At 44.1% G+C, this 20,965-nt stretch overlaps 2 protein-coding genes across 2 annotated transcripts in view; both read left to right on the plus strand.

Moving 5' to 3' along the window:
• The window catches only part of LOC125083069 (interferon alpha-1/2-like), a 234,628-nt gene that overhangs the window by 41,014 nt on the left and 172,649 nt on the right, over positions 1–20,965 (plus strand). The window lies entirely within an intron of this gene.
• LOC125083083 (interferon alpha-1/2-like) lies at positions 13,117–13,839 on the plus strand. Its single transcript, XM_047698986.1, has one exon. The coding sequence runs from the start codon at positions 13,154–13,156 to the stop codon at positions 13,715–13,717; it is 564 nt and encodes a 187-aa protein (XP_047554942.1). The 5' UTR covers positions 13,117–13,153; the 3' UTR covers positions 13,718–13,839.

Here is a 20,965-nt window from a genome sequence, read left to right on the forward strand (position 1 = left end):
TTTGCCCTTTTATGTCATTTCTTTTTCCCCGAGTGATTTCATGGATTTGATGTTCTGCAAATCATGTTAATGTGTTTAATGTTGTATTTATTTTTCATCATGAATGAACTACTGACAGTTGTTTATCTTGTCTTGGTTCTTACTTCATTGAACATTAGCGAGCTGCTCTGCTTTAAGAATTCACTTGTCAGGGGGTGCCTGGGTGGCTCAGTGGGTTAAAGCCTCTGCCTTCAGCTCAGGTCATGATCCCAGGGTCCTGGGATCGAGCCCCACGTCAGGCTCTCTGCTTGGTGGGGAGCCTGCACCCACTCCTCTCTCTGCCTGCCTCTCTGCCTAATTGTGATCTCTGTCTGTCAAATAAATAAATAAATACAATATTAAAAAAAAAAGAATTCACTTGGCAGGAATGGATAACTCATTCAATCCTTCATCAAATTATCTATGACTACGGATAAGATCATGTTTCCTGGAATTATTTAGCATCATTAATTAGGTTCCTTAACCCTTCCGTGTGACCCTGTTTACTAAAGCGGCATAATACCCCATTGCTTTTTCTCGAGAGTTTGATGTGGTAAACATTCTTCTCTGTTGCGCGCTGCTAGTATTTCCCCATGTCCGGAATACCACAATGTTTGGTGGATATCTACATCACGAGATTGTCATGCACATAAGGTCTGACAGACTTTCTTCAAAAATGAGGGTGGGAAGCTGGGTCAGGCATTATCTCTTCTAATATTTAGAGCAATGAAAAATCTTTGGTCAAATCAGCTGAAAATACATGAATCATGGAAATCCATAGAGCAATAGTGAGCTGTGTGTAATTTAGGAGTACGAACAAATTTAACAGTTATGACAGAATAGCGTGTATATTCACTGAACTCAAGCACTGAAAGGCACCTAGCAGTGCATCCTCTGTAGGGAATTGTATAAATATGGTAGCAATTGTCTTATCTTAATTCTGACAGCTATATATGAGAATATTGTTTGTCTCCTCCTACAAAATTCTTGGGAACAGTGTGGCCTACACTTCAGTAGCTGACTTACAAAGGAGGCAGCCTCCCAAACTGGAATTCTGTAGTGAATTCTAGAAAAGGCTGACTAATTCATCCCACATTGCCAAGAAACGTTTTTATTTATCACCAGTGATGAGACAGTGGCTTCTACGAACATCTGAGAGTCGAGAATAAATATCTAGTTGAAAGCGCAGAAGAACATGCTATTTCCGTAACCTTCTGGCACCCACCCTGCCCTCTACCCTCCCTCAACGCTCATTCTAGAACACATTTCCGTGTCCTAACAGTTTCCTTCCTCGACAAGGCAGAAGTCCCCACCCCTTAGCATTCACTCTCTTGACCTCTCAGCCTGTTCACACAACAGCCTCTGTTCTGCTGTCATCTCAGCTTAAAGGTTTTCCGAAGGAGCCACAGAAGAAAGCAAGTAGAAGACAAAAATGCAATGAAATCTCTAGGTTTTGCAGAACCACCTGCTAGAGAGGCTTTGCTCGGATTTCCATCCAATGTGATGGAACAGCAGCTGTGGCTCAAGGGAAACAGAAAGCAGGATCAGGTTGAAGGGTGGCCTAGTGAAGCTCCTCTCCGGGAAGACCACCTCCTGGTGGCCAAATGCGACAAGGGTGGTGACCAAAATGGAACCTCTTCTGAGAATGTCCCTTCCAGCTGCATAAAGCCTACTTGTGGACATCCAGAGATTCTAATGCTGTCATAAACCTGTTTCTTTACTCTGTCTATAACAAAGTGTAAGTCTTGTCCTGAAAATCCCTATAGCCATAGTCGGTTTCAATCCCAATGTTCTTGATTATTAAATACTGGAAAGTGTTGGAGAACCAAGCAGCAAAGGCCAAATGCAGGGGCGAGGGGAGTGAGCACCCCTGCCAACATTTTTTTAAAAGATTTTATTTCTTTATTTGAGAGAGGCAGAGAGGCAGAGCATGAGAGGGGGGATGGTCAGATGGAGCAGCACACTCCCCACTGAGCAGGTAGCCCAATGTAGGACTCGATCCTAGGACCATGAGATGATGACCTGAGCTCAAGGCAGATGCTTAAAGGACTGAGTCAGCCAGGCGCCCCGACCCCAACCAACTTTCCATCCTCAGGCATTTCTATTCAGCCTGCCAGGGGACATAGAGGAGGCAGGGCTCAGGGCTGGGTGCCCAGGGACAGGCTGGGAGACATCACCCTGCACTATTGGCCACAAGCAGCCAAGGTTTGGTAGTGTCAGAAGCCAGAGTGTGCACTTGCCCTCCCTCCAACCTCCTGTCAGCTGATTGCTGTGCTGTGGAGCTCAAGGCCCCCAGAAATCTGGTCCCACACAGAAACAAGCTAATTCCAGGGCCCCTGCACAAAGAATCCCGGAGCTCAACTGTGCCTGTGTTGGAGCACTCCCTAAGTTCTCATTACCCCAGGAGTAGGACACTCCTTTGCTCAGACAACCACAGCTGACATCTGGAAACACGAAAGTGTTGAAAGTCAGCAGGAGTGTGGGAACCTGGAAGGAGAATGGAAATGGGAAAGTGTCCACTGGATTAGTGACTTAACCTCAGGAAGTGGAACAGTAGGACAGTAGGGCAGCATTGAGTCAACTGTCTCTCTGTGTCCTTCCCGAGACTGAGAAGGTTCAAGTGGACACTGGGAGCACAGAATTCTTCTAGGTGGATGTGGCCCATGGTAGCGGCCTCACCACGGGTGACCCTGACAGGACAGCAGCCTGCAATGTGTATGGAAGGAGGAGGGTCACTCTAGTGCCAGCGGAAAACATCTACCTCATTGGCAGACAAATCTAATGTCTCATGAGTATTTTTTAAATTTTTAAATTTTATTTTTTTTTTATTAACATAATGTATTTTAGCCCCAAGGGTACAGGTCTGTGATTCCCCAGGTTTACACACTTCATAGCACTCACTGTAGCACATACCCTCCCTAATGTCCATAACCTCACCTCTGTCTCCCTAATCCCCTCTCCCCCGGCAACCCTCAGTTTGTTTTGTGAGATTAAGAGTCTCTTTATGGTTGTCTCCCTCCCGATCCCATCTTGTTTCATTTATTCTTTTCCTACCCCCAAACCACCCACCTTGCCTCTCAACTCCTCAAATCAGGGAGATTATATGATAATTGTCTTTCTCTCATTGACTTCTTTCATTAAGCATAACCCCTCAAGTTCCATCCTGTCATTGCAAATGGCAAGATTTCATTTCTTTTGATGGCTGCATAGTATTCCATTTTATATATATATACACCACATCTTTATTCAATCATCTGTTAATAGACATCTAGGTTCCTTCTGTAGTTTGGCTCTTGTGGCACTGCAGCGATAAACATTCGGGTGCACGTGCCCCTTCGGATCACTACATTTGTATCTTTAGGGTAAATACCCAGAAGTCCAATTGCTGGGTTGTAGGGCAGCTCTATTTTCAACTTTTTGAGGAACCTCCATGCTGTTTTCCAGTTTGGTTGCACCAGCTTGCATTCCCACCAACAGTGTAGGCAGGTTTCCCTTTCTCCCCATCGCCCCCCACATCTGTCATTTCCTGACTTGTTAATTTTAGCCATTCTGACTGGTGTGTGGTGGTATCTCATGGTGGTTTTGATTTGTATTTCCCTGATGCTGAGTGATGTGGAGCACTTTTTCAAGAGTCTGTTGGCCATCTGGATGTCTTCTTTTTGGAAATGCCTATTCATGTCCTTTGCCCATTTCTTGATTCGATTACCTTTTCTTTGGGTGTTGAGTTTGATAAACTCTTTATAGATTTTGGATACTAGCCCTTTATCTGATATGTCGTTTGGAAATATCTTCTCCCATCCTGTCAGTTGTCTTTTGGTTTTGTTAACTGTTTCCTTTGATGTGGCGAAGCTTTCGATTTTGATGAACTCCCAACACTTCATTTTTGCCCTTGCTTCCCTTTCCTCTGGTGATGTTCCTAGGAAGTAGTTGCTGTGGCTAAGGCCAAAGAGGTTGCTGCCTGTGTTCTCCTCAAGGATTTTGATGGATTCCTTTCTCACATTGAGGTCCTTCATCCATTTTGGTCTATTTTCGTGTGTGGTGTAAGGAAATGGTCAAGTTTCATTTCTCTGCATGTGGCTGTCCAATTTTCCCAACACCATTTGTTGAAGAGGCCATCTTTTTTCCATTGGACATTCTTTGCTGCTTTGTCAAAGATTCGTTGACCATAAAGTTGAGGGTCTGTTTCTGGGTTCTCTATTCTGTTCCACTGATCTATGTGTCTGTTTTGGGGCCAGTACCATACTGTCTTAATGATGACAGCTTTGTAATAGAGCTTGAGGTCTGGAATTGTGATGCCACCAACTTGGGCCTTCTTGTTCAGTATTCCTCGGCTATTCGAGGTCTTTTCTGGTTCCATATAAATTGTAGGATTCGTTGTTTCATTTCTTTGAAAAAAATGGATGGGCTTTTGATAGGGATTGTGTAGATTATTTAGGTAGCTTATACATTTTCACCATATTTGTTCTTCCAATCCATGAGCGTGGAACATTTTTTCATTTCTTTGTGTCTTCCTCAATTTCTTTCATGAGTTCTTTATAGTTTTCTGAGTATGAATTCCTTGCTGCTTTGGTTAGGTTTCTTCCTAGGAATCTTATGGTTTTGGGTGCAGTTGTAAATGGAATTGATTCCTTAATTTCTCTTTCTTCTGTCTTGTTTTGGTGTAAAGAAATGCAACTGTATTCTGTGCATTGATTTTATATCCTCACGCTTTACTGAGTTCCTATCGAAATTCCAGCAAATTTGGAGTGGTGTCTGTTGGGTTTTCCACATATAGTATCATATCATCTGCAAAGAGTGACAGTTTGCCTTCTTCTTTGCTGATTTGGATGCCTTTAATTTCTTTTTGTTGCCTGATTGCTGAGGCTAGGACTTCTAGTACTATGTTCAAGAGCAGTGGTGGTAATGGACATCCCTGCCGTGTTCCCTGACCTTAGTGGAAAAACTCTCAGTTTTTCTCCACTGAGAATGATGTTTGCAGTGGGTTTTTCATGGTGGGCTTTGATGATATTGAGGTATGTACCCTCTATCCCTACACTTTGAAGAGTTTTGAACAGGAAAGGGTGCTGTACTTTGTCCAGTGCTTTTTCAGCATCTATTGAGAATATCATATGGTTCTTGTTCTTTCTTTTATTAATGTATCGTATCCCATTGATTGATTTGTGCATGTTGAACCAACCTTGCAGCCCTGGAATAAATCCCGCTTGGTCGTGGTGAATCATCCTTTTAATGTACCGTTGGATCCTTTTGGATAGTGTTTTGGTGAGAATTTTCACGTCTGTGTTCATCAAGGTTATTGGTCTGTAATTCTCTTTTCTGATAGGAACCTTGTCTGGTTTTGGGATCAAGGTAATGCTGGCCTCATAAAATGAGTTTGGAAGTTTTCTCTCCATTTCTATTTTTTGGATCAATTTCAGGGGAATAGGAATTAATTCTTCTTTAAATGTTTGGTAGAATTCCCCTGGGAAGCCGTCTGGCCCTGGGCTCTTGTTTGTTTGGAGATATTTTGATGACTGTTTCAATCTCCTTACTGGTTATGGGTCTGTTCAGGTTTTCTCTTTTTCCCTGGTTCAGTTGTGGTAGTTTACACGTCTCTAGAAATGCATCCATTTCTTCCAGATTGTCAAATTTGCTGGCGTATACTTGCTCACAATATGTGGTTATAATTGTTTGTATTTCTTTGGTGTTGGGTGTGATCTCTCCTTGTTAATTCATGATTTTATTTATTTGGGTCTCCTTTCTCTTTTCTTTTTGATAAGTCTGGCCAGGGGCTTATCAATCTTATTCATTCTTTCAAAGAACCAGCTCCTAGTTTTGTTGATGTGTTCTATTGTTGTTGGTTTTTTTTTGTGTGTGGGGGGGCGTTGGTTTCTGTTTCATTGATTTCTGTTCTGATCTTTACTTTCTCTCTTCTGCTGGGTTTAGGCTTTCCTTGTTGTTCTTTCTCCAGGTCCTTTCGGTGTAGGGTTAGGTTGTGTATTTGAGGCCTTTCTTGTTTCTTGAGAAAGGCTTGTATCGCTATATATTTTCTGCTCAGGACTGGCTTTGCTGTGTCCCACAGATTTTGAAGCATTGTGTTTGCATTATCATCTGTTTCCATGAATTTTTTCAATTCTTCTTTAATTTCCTGGTTGACCCATTCACTCTTTAGAAGGATGCTCTTTGGTCTCCAGGTATTTGGGTTCTTTCCAAATGTCATCTTGTGATGGAGTACTAGCTTCAGAGCATTGTGGTGTGAAAGTATGCAGGGAAGGATCCCAATCTTTTGATACTGGTTGAGACCTGATTTAGGACCCAGGATGCGATCTATTCTGGAGAATGTTCCAGGTGCCCTGGAGAAGAATGTGTATTCTGTTGCTTTGGGATGGAATGTTCTGAATCTATCTGTTATGTCCCTCTGTCCAGTGTGTCACTCAAGGCCTTTATTTCCTTGTGGATCTTTTGCTTGGATGATCTTTCCATTTCAGGGAGGGGGCTGTTACGTCCCCTACTATGATTGTATTCTTGTCGATGTGTTTCTTTGAGATTGCTTTGGATTGATTTATATAATTGGCTGCTCCCATGTTAGGGGCATAGATACTTACAATTGTTAGATCTTCTTGTTGGACAGACCCTTTGAGTATGATATAGTGTCCTTCCTCATCTCTTATTAGAATCTTTGTCTTGAAATCTAATTGATCTGATATAAGGATTTCCACCCCAGTTTTCTTTGGATGTCCATTAGCATGGTAAATTGTTTTCCACCCCCTCACTTTAAATCTGGAGGTGTCTTTGGGTCTCAAATGAGTTTCTTGTAGGCAGCATAGTGATGGGTTTTGTTGTTTTATCCATTCTGATACTCTGTGTCTTCTGCTTGGGGTTTTGGGCCCATTTACATTCCAGGTAACTATTGAGAGATATGAATTTAGTGCCACTGTATCGCCTGTAAGGTGACTCTTACCGTATATTGTCTCTATTCCTTTCTGGTCTACTACTTGTTGGCTCTGTCTTTGCGTAGAGAAACCCTTTCAATATTTCCTGTAGAGCTGGTTTGGTGTTTAGAAATTGTTTTCGTTTTTGTTTGTCCTGGAAGCTTTTTATCTCTCCTTCTATTTTCAATGATAGCCTCGCTGGATATAGTATTCTTGGCTGCATGTTATTCTCATTGAGTGCTCTGAATATATCACACCAGTTCTTTCTGGCCTGCCAGGTTTCTGTGGATAAGTCTGCTGCCAATCTAATAGTTTTACCATTGTACGTTACAGACTTCCTCTCCCTTGCTGCTTTCAGGATTTTCTCTTTGTCACTAAGACTTTTAAATTTTACTATGAGCTGATGGGGTGTGGACCTATTCTTATTGATTTAGAGGGAAGTTCCCTGTGCCTCCTGGATTTTGGTGCTTGTTTCCTTTGCCATATTAGGGAAATTCTCTACAATAATTCTCTCCAATACACCTTCTGCTCCCCTCTCTCTTTCATCTCCTTCTGGAGTCCCAATTATTCTAATGTTGTTTTGTCTTATGTTATCACTTAGCTCTCAAATTCTCCCCTTGTGGTCTAGTCGTTGTTTGTCTCTCTTTGGCTCAGTTTCTTTCTTCTCTGTCATTTGGTTCTTTATCACTAATTCTCTCTTCTGCCTCATTTATCCTACCAGTAAGAACCTCTATTTTTGATTGCACCTCATTAATAGCTTTTTAAATTTCAACTTGGTTAGATGTTAGTTCGTTTTTTTCTCCAGAAAGGGCTTTCATATCTCCAGACAGTGTTTCTCTAATATCTTCCATGCCTTTTTTGAGCCCAGTTGGCACCTTGACAATCATCATTCTGAACTCTAGATCTGACATGTTACCAATGTCTGTATTGATTAGGTCCCTAGGCTTCGTTACGGCCTCTTGTTATTTTTTTTTTCAGTGAAATTTTCACCTTTCTTTTCATCCAGATAAGAATATATGAAGGAGCGAATAAAATACTAAAAGGGTGGCAAGGACATCAGGAAAATGTGCTCTAACCAAATCAGAAGAGACCCAAAACATGGGGGGGGAAGAAATGGGTTTAAAAAAAAGGTCAGAGAAAAAAAAATTAAATAAAGAAAAAATATTTAAGAAATATTTGTGTATATTATATATATATGTATATATATATATATGTATATATTTATATATATTAGATTGGTGACTAGAACAGAGTCATCCACTTAATTTTGGGAATATGTTAGTCTCTTAAAAGAAACTATCTCCCAAAATTTTAAAGAATGAACAAAATAACTCACACACACACACACACAAAGGGTCAACACGATGAAGTAGTGATGGAATATGACTAAAAAGATGAAAGTTTTTAAAAAAAATTTCTAAGAAAGGAGTTGATATGATAAGGAGAAAGAATTTGCTCAGGCTGGAGACTAGAAGAAAGACCTGCGCTAGATTTAGGGTTTACTTTGAGCTATTAGAAGAAGTTTTATCCCAAAAATTTTTAAAAGAAAAACCCTAAGTGTATACAAACAATAAAGATAGATGCAAAGAAGGATAAAATATGAGTTTAATGATGAAGGTTCAACAAAAATTTTCAAATTTAAGGTATTGTTAAGATAAACCTGTTAAAAAGTTTAGAGAGGAAAGAGTAAAGGTTAAAAAAATTGTAGCTTAACAAAAACATAAAACTAAAAAGAACTTAATTAACTTTACAATACTAAAGAATCATGGGGAGAGAGCCATGAATTCCATGCTTTGCATGTTCCTCCTCTGGAATTCCGCTGTTCTCCTTGGTAAGTGAACTTGTCCTTGGCTGAATTTCTTGCTGATCTTCTGGGGGATGGGCCTGTTGTAGTGATTCTCAAGTGTCTTTGCCCGAGCGGAATTGCACTTCCCTTACCATGGGCTGTGCTAAGTAATCCACTGGGGTTCCCCTTTGGAGCTTTTGTTCCCTGAACACTTTCCATAGAGTTCAGGAGGATGGCAAGAAAATGGTGGCCTCTGAATCTCTGGACCAGAGGAGCCGAGAACTCGGGGCCCCATCCTTGGTGCACCCTTGGAGAAAAGTGCTCAATCACTCCCATCTCCCTGGCCTCTAGCCACACTTTGAGCTCCCCCAGCCTGTCACCGAGCGTCTCTGGCACACAGTCCCGCCTGGAGTCTCCAAACCCAGCAGATCCCTGCACTCTTCCGGGAGGGTCTCCCAGGATCTTGTGGGGTCCCTGCTCACAGAGCAGGGGCCTGCCTATGCCACGGATCACAGCTTAAGGTAAGTCTGAGTTGAGAACTTATTCCTCAGCTCAGTCTCTGTAACTGGCTCCCCGCTCTAATACCTGGGAGCTCTGTGACACTCAAACACCCCCGACCCTTCTGTGACCTCGCAGGACGTGAGACCACGCTATCCCCGCATGGGCTTCACCCCAGCTTACCCTCTGGAGCGATGTCCCTCAGTGGAACAGACATTTAAAAGTTCTGATTTTGTGCTCCATTGCTCCACTGCTTGCGGGGACCCCGACCATGCCCCTGTGCTCTATCTTCCCATCGCTTTGGATTCACTTCTCCGCAGGTCCCACCTTTCAGAAAGTGGTCGATTTTCTGTTTCCACAACTGCTGCTCTTCTTCTCTTCGATCTTCTGTTAGAGTGTAGCTGTTCGGAATGGTGTGATAAACTATCTAGCTGATCTCCTGCTACCTGATGTCATCTCAGCCTGTTACTTCTCTGCCATCTTGACTCCTCCCCACTCTCATGAGTATTTAAAAGGGATCCTGACAACTTGTCTTAGGAACTTCAAGTCACTCATGCATTTGACTCCTCCCATACCCCCAGTTGCCATACACAACCACACTCAACAAGCCTTTGGCAACTACAGTGCCATCTAGAATCCTCGATCCCTCAACCTCTCCATCTGACTGAATTCATGCCATGGCCTCTCCTGGTTCTTGAATCCTCTGTCCATTTCTATTCCTCACATCTTTTAACAGCTCTTTTCAGACCAGCCATTATCTCACAACTCCTTTGTGTTCTACCTTGGATATTTGTTCGATCTGAATAATTCTAACACCGGGTTTCTGTTTCTCTCCAAACAGCTGCAGAAAGCAGCGGAATCCAATGGGATTACTGACAAGACAGACATAATGGTTTCAAGGATCTCAGAAGGGTTAGACTCCAATCAGCTTTAGTGTTATCATTTAAAAGATCCTCATCATTATTCTAAGCCAGGTGCAGAGCAGAATCATGTAGGATCTTTCAGTTCCCCTTGTCTTCATATTGGATTTCTCTGGCAACATTTTCCGGGTCTGAGTGGACTTATCAGGTAGGTGGAGCTCTCAGGCAGGGCAAGGATCCTGTCTCCTTCCAGTGAGGGTGAGCAGCTGAGTCCTGGTCGCCAATCTCTTGTGAGCTGATTGGTATGACTCCTCTCATCTCTCCTCAGAGCCGAGTACATGTGGATTAAAGGAAAGGAAAATGAGGTGGCTCCTCTTGTAGAGCTGAGGACCTCATGGGGATCCAAGAGTTGGTCTTGTGGGATCCTCTGGCTGAGACAGACACTTTCCTAACTTGCAATAACTCAGGACAGCCTTCATTCTCCCCGTCTGCCAAAGCTGCTCGTCCCCAGTGTTTCTGCATCAAATTTGGATGACGTACACTCTGCCATTTTCTCAGCGGACAGGCCACTCTTTCACTTTGGTCACGTTTAGACAGAACAGTTGTCTTCCCCCCTCCCCCACACAGCTGCCATGTTTTGCTTTCGAGGAAAGTTGACATGAGAAACAGAAAAACTGATGTCCTAAAAATGAAAGAGAAACCCGGGGCAGCCCCTTGCCCATCCTCTTCCTTCCTTCTGTGTGATCCTCACGATGACGTAAAATATGATCAGGACCAGCAAGCGAGAGCATGTCCAGGAAAGCATGTGGAAATATTAAGTTATTCAAATACTCTTTGTTGTTGTTACTTAAGTTGAAAAGGCAACACTGTGAATAAGGAAAGGAAACAAGGAAGTGTGTCCCTGACATCATAGCCTGAGCCTCACCCCCCCCTGCATTCTGAGCACAAGACAGATGGCCAGATGAAGCTGCCTACTAGAAACACACAGTCTGAATGAGCTAGTGAAAGTCATCCGTTTCTGTGCTGGAAGTTTCTCCTGAGAGACCCAGTCAGTGAATTCCCTGTGCTCGGCTCAGAAATTTTGGACGTAACAAGTGTTCCCTAGTTTCAGGAAAATTTGAACCATAGGGGATCCTGGGTGGCTCATATGGTTGAGGATCTGATTCTTACTCTCCCTTCAGGGCTTGATGTCAGACTGAATTCAAGCCCCATTTTAGGGTCCACCCTGTGTGTGGAGCTTACTTTTAAAAAAATGAAAAACTGGGAAATTAAGCATCGTGGTGGCAAAATAAATGTATTCCCTTATTCAAGGTGAAAGGATTATAATCGGTCTTCCCTCTACTTGGAGCAAACAAACGAGGACCCTCAGCACCTGGGGGCTGTTGACACCTTTGATTCCTGGTCAGGAGAGGAGGAGGTGAGCACTGAGAGGGTCCCGGACATAAACACTCCAGGGGCAAGGGGCAAGGGCAAGGGCAAGGGCAAGGGCAAGGAACTCGGGGCATTAAGTGCTATGCTAACAAGGAAACCAGCCCCCGCACAGTAGGGGAATCTTGAGTCCTCAGTTCATGGTGAGCCTGTCCTCAGGAGTGAGCTCAGGAGAGCCCGGATGGAGGACACTCAGTCACTGCAGAGGAAAGAGCTTAGTAGATGTGATAACTACCTTGTCAGTGAGGTGCTGCTGGGAAAATCCAGTCATCTGGAATTAGAACCTGGACACCTCCTCTTCCCAGAAGGGAACCAGGCTTCCTGCTGGGGGCACTTGTAATGCCTTGGAGCGCTCTAACAAAACCTAGGTATTCATTGCCATTCATTGGGGTTTCTTGGATATTACATAAGAAGCAATGGCACAGAATTCTTGGAGGACACAAAGTGTCTGAAGGTCAGTGTGACAAATCTCGGAAGAACCGGAATCCCTTAGGATTGGAGGAGGTTCTCTCCATCATTTCCTGGGTCTCAGAGTCTTACCTGGACAGGTGATCTTTCTAACTGCTGAGCTGCCAGTGGTGTCTTGCGGCCATTGCTGATGTCTGAGGCCTGTTGTGATGCTGGCTTTGGAAATGAAAACACAAATACTTTAAATTTATGAGTTAGCTCTACAAAACTCATTCAACACCTCAGTAGTTATCTAGTGTTAAACAGAAAAAGCATTTTGACAATACCTTCCAGAGTACGTAGTAGCAGGGGAAGATAAAGATGATGTTGTCATGGTGCCTGGGTGGCTCAGTCAGTTGGGTGGCCGCTTTCAGCTCAGGCCATGATCCCAGGGTACTGGGATGGAGCCTTGCATCAGGCTCCCTGCTTCTTGGGAGCCTGCTTCTCCCTCACTGTCTGCCTGTCGCTCTGTCTACTTGTGCTCTCTCTGTATCTATGTCTCTTTCAAATAAATAAATAAAAACCTTAAAAACATGATTTTGTCATATGAGGACACGTTCAAATTCAGTACACTAAAAAAAACACATGTTAAGTAAATAATTCCAGTTTTCACTTGCATTTAGCAATCTGGATTGATTGGAAATGTTCAGGTACACTAAAATCATTATATCCTTTTAGAAATTGTTAATTTGCATATGTACTCCATATACTTCCTTGTATACATGTAATGAAATTATAAGTCACTCATAAAATTGTACTTATATACATAAGCATCAATAGCTTTAAAATATAACTACTAGCTTAAACGTTTTAGCCATTCTCGACCCTGAATTGTATAAACCTTACACTTTTTTTTTATCTTAAAACACAGACTAAAATACAATATATAATGATCTATACTGTGTCTACCTGATATTAAGTTTTCTTCAAAGTTGCAATTAAAAAACATCCAAAGAGATTCTGGAGGCAAGGATAATACTTAAAGAAAACAATACATGGTTGAGAGACCCATACTCCAAAGCCAAGTAGAAAGTGTAGAAAGGAAAGCAAAAAGAGAAGTAGAAAGTTAGGGAAATATTCAGAAATCGAAAACTCCTATGTCCCCTACTTAAGTCTCATGCACAAGGGAAGATTCTCAGAGAACCTAGAGTCACAGGTCCCAGACGTGCCCACCCCAGCCAGGACAACAGCATCTGCAGGATACCCTGATGGCCCTGCCGTGCTCCTTCTTGGTGGCCCTTGTGTTGCTCAGCTGCCACTCCCTCGGCTCTCTGGGATGTGACCTGCCTCAGGACCATGGCCTGGTGCACTGGAGGGCCTTGATGCTCCTGCGACAAATGAGGACACTGTCTGCTAGCTACTGTGACAAGTACACAAACGACTTTGGCTTCCCCCAGCAGGTGTTTGACGGCGAGCAGCTGCAGAAGGCTCAAGCCCTCTCTGCCATCCATGTGACGAACCAGAAGACCTTCCACCTCTTCTGCACGGAGGCCTCCCCTGCTCCTTGGAACACGACCCTCCTGGAGGAATTGTGCTCGGGACTTTCTGAGCAGCTGGGCCACCTGGAAGCCTGTCCCCTGCAGGAGGCGGGGGTGGGAGAGACACTCCCGGTGAATGGGGACTCCCTCCTGAGGAACTACTTCCAGAGAATCTCCCTCTATCTGCAAGAGAAGCAATACAGCCCTTGTGCCTGGGAGATGGTCCGAGCAGAGACCATGAAACCCTTGTATGCATCAACAGCCTTGCATAAGAGATTGCGGAGCAGGAAGTGAGACCCGTTTCAACATGGAAATGATTCTCTCTGAAGAATTATATCATACTCCCATGTGTCCTGTAGTGTCAAAGACTCTCATTTCTGCTGTCATCATGACATGAACTGAATCAATTTGTCACATGTGTTCAAGGAGTATTAGGCAACTTGACTCAATGATACAAACACCTGTTGTCTTCAGATGACCATGCTGATCTCCCTATTTAGCTATTTATTTATTTCACTATTTGTAAGATTTAAGTTATTTTTTTTATTGTATTATATTACTTGTACCTACTCTTTGTGGTTAAGAGTATTGTATATGTTTTACATATATTAAATTCTTTATTTTCTGTTCATTAAATGTTTCTATAGAAAACTTCTTGCGGGGGCGCCTGGGTGGCTCAGTGGGTTAAGCCGCTGCCTTCGGTTCAGGTCATGATCCCAGGTCCTGGGTTCAAGCCCCACGTCGGGCTTTCTGCTCAGCAGGGAGCCTGCTTCCTCCTCTCTCTCTGCCTGCCTCTCTGCTTACTTGTGATTTCTCTCTGTCAAATAAATAAATAAAAAAAAAAAAAAAAAAAAAAAAAAAAAAAAAAAAGAAAACTTCTTGCGTTTGTTTCTAATTGAAGCAGGAAACAAGTCTGATTATTACCTGATGAAAGAACAGATTTTATCACTCTCTCACTCATTATTTCATTTTCACATTAGAAGTAATCGCATCGACTTCCTGGAAGTCACTTTGCATGCTGTCGTCACCGGAAAGGCTGACTTCTCAAGTCCAATGCTGTGTCTGTATCTTGGATTCTGTAGAAAAACTAACCTCAGAACAATTATCATAGTGAAGTATTATCAGGTATGTTAAAGGGAAGAGTGAGAAGAAGGGATAATATGAATTCTGTAAGTAGAAAAGGAAGCAGACATGTGAGGAAAAAAATGAAAAGCACCAGATACGTTCTACATTACACTGGTAGACACCCAAGTGCAAATATTCTTTACAAAACAGATCATTCAGGGGCACCCGAGTGGTTGATTTGGTTAAGTGTCTGCCTTAGGCTTTGGTCATGATGCTGGGGCGTGGGATCAAGCCCTGTGTCAAGCTCCCTGTTCAGCTGGGAATCTGCTCCTCCCTCTCACACTACCCCTGCTTGTGCTTGCTGTCTCTCTCTCTTGTCATATAAATCAATAAAATCTTTTAAAAACACAAAACAAAACAAATTAAAACAAACAAAATGGATCCTTGATTCTGCCACTTACAAGACATTCCATTCACATAAAGCCCAGGGAAGGAAGCGGTTGCCTGGGAAGAGAGCGTAGAGTGAGAAATGGTGCCTCAAGCCTCCCCTGGTTAAGGGAGAAAAGAGCCACCCTGCAAACAAAGGTGGAATGGCCCTAAGGCAGTAGTGTAAGAGCGAATATTGGTTAAAAGTCTATTTCAAAGCCGAGAAACGCTTCAAGGAATTGCATCATAGCAAAGGGTGCATGGAAAGGGTCCATGAAGCCAGGAAGTAGAAGGGTTGTGACCAAAGGGACCAGCTGTTTGACTGAATTACTCACCAGAAATCATACTGGCAGTAGAGGAAAGTAGAGGAAAGCAAGGAACAGAACAGAAGCTAGTGACTTTAGTTAAAATATAGATCTGGGAGATTTACCTTCTTTGGACTAATTAAACTTCCATGAAAAAATGAACTAATAATTGAAATGGGTGATGCCTTCTAAAGTCTTCTAAGCCATGTAAAGCATATATAGAGAAAAGCACACAAAAATGAAAAGGCATGAAAGTGTACCGGGGACATTCTGCAAATGGAAACTACCCTGTTCTATTGAAGACTCCTGAATAGAAAGAACTGAAGATGAATGAGGGGCCAGGGTATCCCCCACTGGTCCGCCAGGCCACCAGAAGCCCTCAGGTCCAGCGCCCATCCCATCTGCGGGGCTCCTCCTGGATCCCCATGGCAGCATCTCAGCTCTGGTCTGCGAGCGGTCTCCTGGCCCCTGGCAGCTTCACAGGGGGACCCGCTGCTTCTGAACAGAGGAGGAGCATCAGTCCCTTCTCCTGAACCAGGGACACCTCCTCTGGGACAAGGTGCATGGCTGCCAGTACCAGGAGGTCCATGCCAAGTCTGTCCTCCACGAGATGCTGCAGCTGACCTTCACCCTCTTCCTCACCGGGCACCACCGTTTGCTGCCTGAACCCATCCCTGCTGGGGCAGCCAGAACCCTGGAAACCTGTGTGGGACCTGCGTCGGGAGTGGGAAAGCCTCGCCCGGGTTTGAGGGCCCTGCCCTATCCTTGAAGACGTGCTTCCAGAGGCGCCATCTCCATCTGAGACAGAAGAAACAGAGTGACTACCTTGGACGGAGTCTGAGTCAAAATCAGGCGACCCATCTCTTTGTATTCAAATGAAGACATAAGGAAAGGGAAATGATAAAAAGGAGGAAAGCAGGAAAAGGAGCTGGACATTATATTCTTGACTGACAACACTAAGTCACATAGCCATGAGGTCCATCTTTCTAAGGACTCCTCTTTCTGCTTCAGCCACACAATGTGTTAAGTTACTCAGCATTGTGGGTAAAATGTGTCTGTGACAGGTTTGTCCCTAAGGGCCTCCGTCCGCAGGACAGAGCTAGCCTGAAGTTGTTCACGTGTTCACGTATTGCAGGATCCTCTGGTTTCTGGATCAACACTGAACCAGTTGGAACAGTTTTCCTGACCTCACAGCTGCAGCAACAAGAAGAAAACCAACAACCACCAATTGTAAGAAGACGGAAAACAACAACTCTTCTTAGATCCACTCACAGCTGAGGTCCCAGGGCCAGTCTCAGCGCTGGTACCAGGAGAAAAAGGAGCGTGCAGACAATCACACTCGCCAGAAGAAGGCAATGATTGGAACTCGAGCGGTTATGGAAGCATGGCTCGAGGTTCTGTGTTTTTCCACTGGGCAGTTGGAACGTCCAGTCCTCTCTAGTTGGTACAGCCCACCGGTTTGTGAGTTGTACCTTCGGAATCACCGCTAGGCTGCCCCTGTGAACAGCCTAGGGAAATCTGCGGCTTTGCCAGCAGAGGGAGGGGGAAAGCAATCACTCTAGAGTAGTCTGAGGCTACCTCTCCACAGTGCTAGAGGCCAAGGGGATCTGTGACCAGGAGCCTGAAGGAGGAAAGTCAGGAAGAGGGGACAGCACACTTCCCACTGGAGATGCAGGGATGAGTCTGGACTCTCCAACAATGCATGTCCTGGAGACATTAAATCACAATTTCCTTTGCGTATTTGGAAATTGAGCCACGGTACTGAAAGTCCTTCCGTCTCACGTGAGTGTGAAATGAGAAGATGACCTCATGCTTCAGAGAACCTTTAACATTTAAGGCTGAGAAGGAGTAGGGGAGCCTGTCAGGGGCACAGAGATGGGGCAGCCAGTGCAGGTGAGACGCAACCAGGGAAGAATGATCTCCAGGAAGGTGGAAGAAGGGAAGCCAGAAACAGAGGTGGTCATGCAGGGAGACCATGTCATGTGAGAAACAGACATAAACTTGATCCTGAGGCTCTTCAACCATTGAAGGGAGGGGAGAGAAGAGCCACAAAGGAGACGGTGGCCTCTTGGTCATACAGCACAGGGATTAGAGAGGATGCTGGTGAGTGTCTTTAAGGAAGTAAATGTGCTTCAAAGACCATCAGCGGATTCCTGGAAGATATGGATTGAAACTGCCTGCGATGTCAGAAACACAGATGCCTTTGTTGACCTTCCTGACAGTCGGTTTGGTAGAATGGATAAGCAGAGACCACCCTGGAGTGAGTGGCATCATGACTAAGAGAAGTCAGTGCATCTGACTTGGAGAAGAATATTGCATGGTATCTGGGAATAATGGGGTTCGTTATTCTGGGCATAGTTTGCCCTTTTATGTCATTTCCTGTTTCTTGAGTGATTTCATGGAATTGATATTCTGGCAAATCATGTTAATGTGTTTAATGTTATATTTATTTTTCATCATGTCTGAACTACTGACAGTGGTTTATCCTGTCTTGGTTCTTATTACCTTTCACATCAGTGATCTGCTCGGTTTTAAGAATTCACTTGGCAGGAATGGATAACTCATTCAATCCTTCATCAGATTATCTATTACCACAGAGAAGATCATGTTTCCTGGAATTATTTGGCATCATTAATTAGGTTCCATAACTCCTCCTTGTGACCCTGTTTACTAAAGTGGCATAATATCCCACTGCTTTTTCTAGAGAGTTTGATGTGGTAAGAATTCTTCTCTGTTGCTCACTGCTAGTATTTCCTCATTTTTGGAATACCACAATGCTTGGTGGATATCCACATGACAAGATTCTCATGCACATAAGGACTGACAGACTTTCTTCAAAACTGAGGGTGGGAAGCTGGGTCAGGTATTCTCTCTCCTCATATTTACAGCAATGAGAAATCATTGGGCAAATCAGCTGAAAATACATGAATCATGGAAATCCATGGAGAAACAGCGAGTTGCGTGTAATTCAGGAGTACAAACAGATTTAACAATTATGACAGAATAGCGTGAATATTCACTGAACTCACGCACTGAAAGGCACCTCGCAGTGCATCTTCCGTAGGGAATTGTATAAATATGGTAGCAGTCGTCTTATTTTAATTCTGACAGCTATATATGAGAATATTGTTTGTCTCCTCCTCCAAAATTCTTGGGAACAGTGTGGCTTACACTTCAGTAGCTGACTTGCAAAGGAGGCAGCCTCCCAAACTGGAATTCTGTTGTGAATTCTAGGAAAGGCTGACCCATTCATCCCCCATTGCCAAGAAGGGTTTTTATTTATCACCTGTGATGAAACGGTGGCTTCTACAAACATCTGAGAGTTGAGAATAAATATCTAGTTGGAAGTGCAGAAGAACATGCTATTTCCTTAACCTTCTGGCACCCACCCTGCCCTCTACACTCCCCCAACCCTCATTCCAGAACACATTCCCCTGTCTAATGATACCTTGCTCGCCAAGGCAGAAGTCCCCACAGCCCCCTTAGCATTCACTCTCTTGACCTCTCAGCCTGTTCACACAACAGCTTTCTGTTCTGCTGTCATCTCAGCCTAAAGATTTTCGGAAGTAACTGCAGAAAAAAGCAAGTAGAAGACAAAAATGCAATGAAATCTCTAGGTTTTGCAGAACCACCTGCTCATGGACAAATGTGACAAGAGTTGGTGACCGAAATGGGACCTCTTCCTGAGGATGTCCCTTCGAGTTGCAAAAGCCTACTTGTGGACATCCAGAGATTCTAATACTGTCATAAACCTGTTTCTTTACTCTGTCTATGACAAAGAGTAAGTCTTGTCCTGAAATCCCTATGGCCACAGTCACTTTCAATCCCAGTGTTATTCATTGTTAAATAATGGAAAGTGTTGGAGAACTAAGCAGCAAAAGCCAAATGCAGGGGCAAGGGGAGTGAGCACCACTGCCAACATTTTTTTTTAAAAGATTTTATTTCTTTTTGAGAGAGGTAGAGAGGCAGAGCATGAGAGGCGCAAAGGTCAATGGAGCAGCACACTCCCCACTGAGCAGATAGCCCAATGTAGGACTCTATCCTAGGACCATGATATGATGACCTGAGCTCAAGGTAGATGCTTAAAGGACTGAGTCAGCCAGGCGCCCCGACCCCCGCCAACTTTCCATCCCCAGGCATTTCTATTCAGCCTGCCAGGGGACGTAGAGGAGGCAGGGCTCAGGGCTGGGTGCCCAGGGGCAGGCTGGGAGACATCACCCTGCACTATTGGCTACAAGCAGCCAAGGTTTGGCAGTCTCAGGAGCCAGAGTGTGCACTTGCCCTCCCTCCAACCTCCTGTCAGCTGATTGCTGTGCTGTGGAGCTCAAAGCCCACAGACATCCAGTCCCACATAGAAACACACACTAAGTCCAGGAACCCTGCCCATATGTCTACAGCCAAAGAATCCCAGGGCTTTATTGTGCCTGTGTTGGAACACTCCCTAAGTTCTCATTACCCCAGGAGTAGGACACTCCTTTGCTCAGACAACCACAGCTGACGTCTGGAAACATGAAAGTGTTGAAAGTCAGCAGGAGTGTGGGAACATGGAAGGAGAATGGAAATGGGAAAGTGTTCACTGGATTAGTGACTTATCCTCAGGAGGTGGAATAGTAGGAAAGTAGGGCAGCATCGAGTCAACTGTCTTTCTGTGTCCTTCCCGAGACTGAGAAGGTTCAAGAGGACACTGGGAGCAGAGAGTTTTTCGGGGCATTGTGGCCCATGGTAGCAGCCTCACCACGGGTGACCCTTACAGGACAGCAGTCTGCAATGTGTATGGAAGGAGGAGGGTCACTCTAGTGCAGGCCGGACACATGTATCTCAGGGCAGAAAAATCTAATGTCTCATGAGTATTTATTTTATTTTGTTATTAACATATAATTTATTTAGCCCCAGGGTTACAGGTCTGTGAATCCCCAGGTTTACACACTTCACAGCATTCACCATAGCACATACCTTACCCCATGTCCATTAGCCCACCTCCCTTTCCCTACCCACCTTTCCCTGGCAACCCTCAGTTTGTTTTGTGAGATTAAGAGTCTCTTTATGGTTTGTCTCCCTCCCAATCCCATCTTGTTTCATTTATTCTTTTCCTACCCCCAAACCACCCACCTTGCCTCTCAACTTCCTCAAATCAGGGAAGTATATGATAACTGTCTTTCTCGATTGACTTCTTTCGCTAAGCTTAATACCCTCTAGTTCCACGTCATTGCCAATGGAAAGATTTCATTTCTTTTGATGGCTGCATAGTATTCCATTGTATATCTACACACCACATCTTCTTTATTCATTCATCTGTTGATGGACATCTAGGTTCTTTCCATAGTTTGGCTCTTGTGGACATGGCTGCTGCATACATTCGGGTGCACGTGCCCCTTTGGATCACTACATTTGTATCTTTAGGGTAAATACCCAGGAGTCCCGTTGCTGGGTTGTAGGTAGCTCTATTTTCAACTTTTGAGGAAGCTCCATGCTGTTTTCTAGCGTGGTTGCGCCAGCTTGCATTCCCACCAACAGTGTAGGAGGGTTCCCCTTTCTCCGCATCCTCCCCTGCATCTGTCATTTCCTGACTTCTTAGTTTGAGCCATTCTGACTGGTGTGAGGTGGTATCTCATTGTGGTTTTGATTTGTTTTTCCCTGATGCCGAGTGATGTGGAGCACTTTTTCATGTGTCTGTTGGCCATCTGGATGTGTTCTGTGAGGAAATGTCTGTTCATGTCCTTGCCCATTTCTTGATTGGATTATTTGT

The sequence above is a fragment of the Lutra lutra genome, chromosome 13, assembly GCF_902655055.1.
Source record: "Lutra lutra chromosome 13, mLutLut1.2, whole genome shotgun sequence".
Lineage (NCBI taxonomy): Eukaryota > Metazoa > Chordata > Mammalia > Carnivora > Mustelidae > Lutra > Lutra lutra.

Excerpts from the sequence above, each read along its gene's own strand:
- LOC125083083 (XM_047698986.1), top strand. The coding sequence starts at position 13,154 with ATGGCCCTGCCGTGCTCCTTCTTGGTGGCCCTTGTGTTGCTCAGCTGC.